The sequence below is a fragment of the Ananas comosus genome, linkage group 8 (genome assembly GCF_001540865.1).
Source record: "Ananas comosus cultivar F153 linkage group 8, ASM154086v1, whole genome shotgun sequence".
In the NCBI taxonomy this organism is placed as follows: domain Eukaryota; kingdom Viridiplantae; phylum Streptophyta; class Magnoliopsida; order Poales; family Bromeliaceae; genus Ananas; species Ananas comosus.
The window spans coordinates 3,037,593-3,045,781 of record NC_033628.1 but is presented as its reverse complement, the minus strand read 5'-3'; the positions used below and the strand labels follow the sequence as shown (position 1 = coordinate 3,045,781).

Sequence of the window (8,189 nt, the reverse complement as noted above, 5' to 3'; positions counted from 1 at the left end):
TGAAGGTAGTGGGTTAAGGTCGAGAGGTATATATATATGCAAACTATGCTATCCGAAAAATCTAGAAACGATAATTAGTAGTTGGAAAGGAATACGGTAAAACAACAACTGCCAAAGCACCAGATACTCCTAAAACTTCATTTCATTTTGCTTTTTCGGATTGGAGCTAAAAGTTTATCACATATTAAAGCATTTCCTTTTGAGGAAGTAGAAGAGCCCGAAATATGAGACCCAATCGGTTAACAATTGAAACACTTTATTGAATACGACGATAAGTAAATCATGAAAAGAGAGAACCATACATTTCGGCTGGTAAAATTAGAAGTGATGCCTCGGAAAATTTACATCATAGAAAGAAGCAACTACCATTGACAATGGAAAGAAGTATTAGAAGAGAAGAAACCAGAAGCAATTAAGAAAGCATAGAAGAGAATGATTTTAACACTATCAAGTAAGAAAGAATGCAGGATTAGGCAAATGAGTAGAGCATCTTGCACAGCAATATTTTACGGTGGTTCTATAGCTATAGAATGTCAAAGAATACGATGGAGGCCAAATAACCGTCCATTCCTGGACATTGAGGTACCGAAAAAAATGCCCAACAGACGAACCACTATAGCAGCAGGCCAACAGCTATTCAATTATTCATGTACTGCAATCGAGTAGTGGTTCAAGATGTCAGGAATAGGGGTGGCAATCCAGCTCGCTGTTCGCGAGCCAGCTCATTTCGGCTCAAAATGAACTTCGAGATCGGCTCGTTCGTTTAGTAAACGAGCGAACACGAGCTGAATTTTTCAGCTCGTTTAATAAATGAGCCGAACATGAGCTGGGTCAGCTCGCTCCTGTTCGGCTCGATAACAGCTCGAATACATATATTTATATATTATATAATTTATTAATTTATATTTTATATATAAATAAATAATTATATATAATTATATTTATTATTTAATTTTTAGCAAAATAAAAATATAAATGCGGCTTAATTATAAAAAAACTCATTTAATGTAAATGTTTCAACTATTACATCAAAGTTTAATGGATAAAAATTTTATAAATTTATTTTTTATATATATTTAATATAATATTTTTAATTTATTGTTCGTGTGCCAATCTCTGAGCCAGCTCGTGTTCGGCTCGTTAATAAACGAGCCGAACACGAGCTGGATTTTTCGGCTCGATACTTTAGTTGAGCCAGCTCGTGTTCGCTCGTTTAATAAACGAGCCGAACACGAGCCGACCCCAGCTCGCTCGTGTTCGCTCAAGTTAGCGACCCTAGTCAGGAACTCTAATACAAGATCCTACATCAAGCAGCTACTAAGGAATCACCAAAACCAAAAATTAATGGTAATGGATTAACCTATTGAAGGAAGTTTGATATACAACAGAATGGAAGGCAGAAAGGGTGCATCCTCCTATCCTTCCAAACAAAACAGAAAACTGCAAGCTCCTTAGTTAACAAAACACTTTCCAGCAGTCAGTTTGGAGTTTGCAATAAGAGTGCAGGCAAATACAACAACAAAATATAGACTTTTCTACAAGGAAAATAGCTTACTCTGCATGCAACATTCTAGTATAAACAGGATTTCTATCTTTCGCAGTTATACCATCTCACCAGATCATATCATGAAAGAGACGCAAAAACCAGAAGAAACACGCACAGACACCACCAGTAAACCAGAAACAAACATATTAGCGTTATAGTGATCAAAATACGCCAGCTCGACTTAGTTGCAAATTAATCCGATTAGATAACATCACTGCACAAAACGATGCTATTTGCAACTTCTCCATTCAGCAAAATATTCACATTCTTTGCTACTCTAACCTGTACCCTGTGGCAAGAACTTAGATATCTGGAGGTTGCGAAAATAGGAATTGTCTCAACACTAATCGTCGTGAAGGGCTCATTCACTCATTTGTCACTGCATAGGAAAATAGTTTTCGCATATTATGAAACAGTACCAAATCAGTGCATTAGAACTAAATGCTTAGTAGCAGCATTACCTAGTGCAAAAGGGAGGATAACCTCCAGGTGCCCACCAAGGCGGATCGGAGAATGCGACGCCTCTCCTCCTAGCTACATTAACGATATCCATATCACCAAATTTCGCGTCGATATTACTGGACAACATGTCGACGCAATCGCGAAGATTAGCCGGTGGTGGCCGAGCTTCAGCTTTCTCCCTCAATCTACGCCCAGCATTCCCCTCCTCAGTCGGAGGTTTCAGCACGGAATCCGGAAGCATTCTCTGCGACGGAACTGCTCCCGAAGCATCTTGAAGGGTCTCCAGGGGTCGATTACGAAATTTCTCGATTTCTTCGAGTGAGGGATTCATCGGTACAGCAGCGTCCTCTTTTGATGTCTCGGCATTTCTACTTTTACCAAACCCTAACACTTCGTTACCTCTGGTGGGGGTCTCTTGCGGGGAAACCGACGATCTGATGGTGCAGCCCCTCGATCTGGTGCTACAAACCCTAGATTTTCTCTTGAGACCACCGGAGGATGTAAGAGCGAGCTCCGGCGGCGGGGTAACGGGATCCCGCTCCCTAGGGTTCGGGACCGGAGCATTCGAGAACCCTCCGCCGCGATCGTCGCCGTCCGATGCGGCGCAGGGGGAGTCGGGGAGGGAGCACATGAAAATGGGGGCGTCGGCGTGGGGCGTCGGGGAGGGTGTGGCGCCGCCGAGGGCGGCGGAGGAGGGGGAGACGACGATGGTGTAGGCGTCGTCGGAGGAGTCGCGCTCAGGCTCACCGCACTCGTGCTCGATACAGGAGAAGGGGTCGCCCATGGCGCATTCCCACGCGCAGAAACGACGACGGGATCGACCAGGCGGGGAGGGAAAGAAGAAAATGCCGATCCATGGGCTGAGTACTAGTATTGAGCTGGGCCTAAGATAAGCCCACGTCCGGAAAATAAGCCCAAACCGAATTCAGCCCTGAGTTTCTTTAGTTGAGCGGAATGGTAAGTAGGGATGCAAATGGATTCGGGTTGGTGGAGCTCCCGCTCCAATCCGGTAAGGATATGATGATAAAAAGTAGAAACAAAAATATTAAAAAATATAATCCACCCCGAATCCATTCCGATCCGTTAAGTAAATAGAGCAGGAGCGAAAACCCCTTTCTTCTTTCAATATGCTCCGATCGGTCAAAAATCTGCAAAAAAATCACTCTCGATCCGATCCACCGCGAATGGAGTGGTAAATGGGGGAACAAAAGTAGGATTAAAATTTACACGCTCCGAATCCGTCCCGATCCAACAAGAAATGGAGCCATTGTTAGATAGGGATGTGGGAAACCCCTCCACCCCCGGATCCACCTCATTTGCATCCCCAACGATAAGAGCTTATTTGTTTGGATGAAAGTAGAGAGAAGTGAAGTTTTTTTTGACCGCAAATGATCACTTCTGCTATCTGATTTGCCGTAATAAAGATTATGTCAGAATTCAAGTTTTCGAAACCAAAGTTAATTACGATGAAAAGAGGTGAAGGAAGAAATAATAAAATAATATGAATGATAATGCTTGTTATATTTAAATATATTTAATTATGATTACTCTTTTATTTAGTTTGCATATGTAAAATATGATAAATATCGATTAGTTAAACTTTAATATTTTCTTCATTAGTTTGTACTTAAATACAATGAAAATTGATTAGTAAAGTACTAACAATTTTTTTTACTTTATAATGTTATTGGTGTATTATTATAATTTACCTATATGTATAAAAATATAATTTAGTGATTTCAGATTAAAATTTTTAATTATAAAAAATATAATTATATTATTTTCATTTATTATATTGTATTTTATTATTTATTAAGTTATTTATTATTTATACATAAATTATAATTTTATATCATTCACCTTCTACCAAACAAATAGCTAAAGAAACTCTACTTCCATAACTATAGAAACAAACAATTGGGGAGAACTAGTTTTCATTTGAAGTCCGTTTTAACCCAAAGTCTAGTTTTGATGAAACAAACAAATCCTGATTCAAAGTCGACGCCGAGTTCTCTATAGAGAATTTCACCTACATATAATCACGAAACAATCACCTACCCTAATTCGACTCCTACTCTAATTCGATTATTCAATACAAATTTACGATCAATCATACTCGAATTTTGCTCACCTTATTGATTATAAATTAACTCACGGTACTCCCGCAATGCTCTCATTATACAATTGAAGACAACTTTCTTTGCTTATTATCTCTAGTGGTTGATCTACAACAACAATCAATCAATGGTGGAGCTTGCACGTACCCCGGAGGTCATTGGAGAGTGATCGGCTTCCCTACCAAGTGCCTCGCGAAGATGGCGATGTTCGCCCTTCATCGCCAGTCTCCATGACCACCTCCCTGACTATGGTGCCTGCTCCTATGTCGTCATATTCGTCTACCTCCATTCCTCTGGAGGTGTCGGCACTCCATCACTCTCGACTTCGTCCATGTCCGCCGCCTCCTCCTCAATAGCCTTCTCACATCCACGAAGTTCGAGTTTGAATTGTAAATTATATCTACAAATTCTCTATTTTCTTTGTCATTAAATAGAGATAGATATTACTGTTAAATTACATTAAATAATCACTATTCTTCACAGGCCTAATTAAGCTATTGGAGAACTGTATTTTTTTTTATTCATACGAAGCGTTCTATCTTTGAAACAACTATTATTATCCAAAATTTTTTAAGTTATTAGATGATGATATTTTTAATTCATATATTTGAAAATTATTATGCTTATTTTAATTGTTTATGACAAATAATGCTAAAAGTTAAGTAACTAAGGAAAATTGCAGTTCTTGATTCGCATACTTTTAGATTTTTTTTTTTTTTAATTATCACACGTTTTTAAGACACTCAAAAAGGGTAAAAAATACTATGTTATGTATACAAGAAAGAAAGAAAGAAAAAAGTATATTACATTTTAAATAATATTGAAAATGAGCTGTGATTTAGCATGCTTCTTGAAATTTAAATTCTATGAATATTTTAACCCTTTTTCACTTTTATATTTTTCCGAAGCAAGTGACCTTTGAATACACATAACTACATATTCAAATATAACTAATTAGTTTTTAATTCTAATTAATTACTAACAAATTTGTTTGCACAATTTTTTGAGAGCCTCTACAATAATTCGCTGTTCGTGAGCATTGGGGGGATAAAATTAGAGGGCATGAACATATGGAGATCGTGTTTTTGGGCGGCGGAGGAGTAGGCGGCGCCGCCGAGGGCTGCAGATGAGGGAGAGGCGGCACGAGTGTAGGCGTCATTAAAGAACTCACACTCACCGCACTCGTGCGTGATCCAGGAGAAGGGGTCACCAATAGCGCATTATCACATGTGAAAAACGACGATAGGATCAGTGAGGCGAGGTGGAAAAGAAGAGTCTTTGGCTGAGTACTATCAGGCTGGGCCTAATATAAGCCTATGTTTAAAAAACAAGCCCGAATCGGATTTGATAACAAGTTTCTATGGTTTAGCAGAACCATAATGAAAGTCAAGTTCTGTGTAGAGAATTTCACCTACATAAAATCACAAAATGATCTCCTATCCTAATTTGACTCCTACTCCCAACTCTAGATTATCCAATGCAAATTTGCAATCAGTCCTATTCAAATTTCGTTCACTTTATTGATTATAAATAATTCATGGTACTTCCACAATACTCGTTATACAACTAACGACAATTTCCTCTGCTTGTCTCTAGTGCTCGATCTCACACCAACAATCAATGGCGGAGCTCACACTCTGTCCCAGAAGTCCCTGAAGGGTGATCGGCTTTCTCACCATGTTCTTCAAGAAGAGGACGGAGGAGGATGACGTGCGCCGCCTAGGTAAAAAGCTATAGGAGTAGAAGCCGGTTTTTGACATGATTATGAAATCGGGACATGCCGTTCACCCCTTCCTCGCCGCCTCCACGACCGCTTCCCCGACTGCAACGCACAATCCTACGTAATCGCATTTGTCTAACCCCACTGCTTCCTTTGGAGGCACTGCCACTCTTTTTCCATCACTCTCGACTCCTTCGATGTCCGTCGCCTCCTCCTTACTAGTCTCCTCAGCTCCACTAAGTTCAAGCTCGGATTAATTGTAAGTTACATATATACAAATTCTCTCTTTTCTTTCTGTCTTCGAATAGAGATAGATATTACTGTTAAATTATATTAACAATCAGCCTAAGCTATTAGAAAACGGTATTTATTTTTAATTGTACGAAGTATTTTATATGTGAAACAACTCTTGTTCTGCAAAATTTTTAAAGTTATTAGATGATAATATTTCTAATTTATATATTTGAAAATTATTATGAGTTGATCTAGGATACTTTTACAAGTATCATCCCCAAGTTGCTATCACCTTTTTAGCCATTGGATCTACTTTTTGATTACAAATAGCCCTTGGATCAAACACTATTCCACCTACCACCACCTACCACCACCTACCCCCATCATCTCAACCTCCCATCTCTCAATCCAAGGGCTAGAAACACACAAGTATCACTTAGGTGATACTTGTAAAAGTATTTTAGCCCTACTCAATTATTATACTTATTTTAATTGTTTATGACAAATAAAGTAACTAAGAGTCTAAGAGGCATCCCAATTATTGATTTGCATATTTTTAGATTCTTTTTATCACACATTTTAAGATACTCAAAAAGGGTAAAAAAATACTATGTTACTTATCCACATAAAAAAAAAAGAAAAAAAAGAATATTACATTTCAAATAATATTGAAAAAGAGTTGTGATTTAGTGCATTTCTTAGAATTTATATCCTATGAATATTTTAACTATTTTTTATTTTTATATTTTTTGAAGCAAGTGTTTTTTGAATATGCATATTTACATATTCAACTATGACTAATTAGTTTTTAATTCTAATTAATCATTAACCTATTCATTTGCACAATTTTTTAATAGCCGCTACAAACTTTTCCCTGCTCACGAGCATAGGGGGATCAAATTGGAGGACATGAACAATATGGAGAGCGCGTTTGTGGGCGGCAGAGGTGAAGACGGTGCCGCTGAAGGCCGTGAAGAGGGGATGGCGGCAGTGTAGGCATTGTCAAATAACTCGCGTTCACCGCACTCGTGCTCGATCCAAGAGAAAAGGTCGCCCATGACACATTATCACGTTAAAAAATGAAGATAGGATCCACGAGGCATAGTGGAAAGAAGAGTATTGTGCCGAGTAGTATCAGGTTGGTTCTAATAGAAGCCCACGTCTAGGAAATAAGCTCGAATTGAAGTCGGCAACAAGTTTCTCTAGTTGAGCGGAATGGTAACTAAAGTCGAGTTTTGTGTAGAGAATTTCACCTACATAAAAATCACAAAACAATCTCCTATCCTAATTCGACTCCTACTCCAAGTTTGGATTATCCAATACAAATTTGTGATCTATCCTGCTCGAATTTTGCTCACCTTATTTATTATAAATAACTCACGGTACTCCGACAATGCTCATTATACAACTAATGACAGCTTTCTCTGGTTGTGTCTAGTGCTTGATCTCATACTAACAAACAATGGCGGAGCTCACACTGTACCTCAGAGGCCACTGAAAAGTGATTGACTCTCTCACCACGTGCCTCAAGAAGATGATAGAGGAGAGCGACATGCACCGCCCAGATAAAAAGCTGCGGGAGCAGGAGTCGATGTTTTGTAAAAGGCTGCAAGAGTAGGAGTCGGTGTTCAACATGATTATAGAAAGCCTGAATGCACCATTCGCCTCTTCGTCCCTCGCCTTTCCGATTGCAGTGCCTACTTTTACATCATCGCGTCCGTCTACCTCCACTGCTTCCTCTAGAGGCACCGCCACTCTATTACTCTTGACTGCTTCATTTTCCACCACATCTTCCTCACCAGTCTGCTCATTTTCACCAAGTTCGAGCTCGTATTATAAGGTACATATACAATTTCTCTTTTTTTCGTGTTTGAATAGAGATAGATATTAATGTTTCTTTACATTAAACAATAATTATTTTTCAAGAGTCTAAGCTATCGAAGAACGATATTTTTTTTTATTCATACGAAACGTTTTATATGTGAAACAACCTTATTTCTCAAAATTTTTAAATTATTAGATGACGATATTTCTAATTTATATTTGAATATTTCTATGCTTATTTTAATTGTTTATGACAAATAATGCTAAAAGTTAAAGTAATTAAGGG

General features: G+C 38.4%; 1 protein-coding gene across 1 annotated transcript; it reads right to left on the bottom strand.

Moving 5' to 3' along the window:
• On the bottom strand, positions 1,468–2,848 carry LOC109713674. The gene is made up of 2 exons (XM_020237844.1): positions 2,008–2,848; positions 1,468–1,925 (listed from the first exon to the last, which is right to left on the bottom strand). Exons 1-2 carry the CDS (start codon positions 2,790–2,792, stop codon positions 1,916–1,918), a joined length of 795 nt encoding a protein of 264 aa, XP_020093433.1. The 5' UTR covers positions 2,793–2,848; the 3' UTR covers positions 1,468–1,915.

Bases quoted from the DNA above. Each gene is read 5' to 3' on its own strand.
- LOC109713674 (XM_020237844.1), bottom strand. From the start codon at position 2,792: ATGGGCGACCCCTTCTCCTGTATCGAGCACGAGTGCGGTGAGCCTGAG.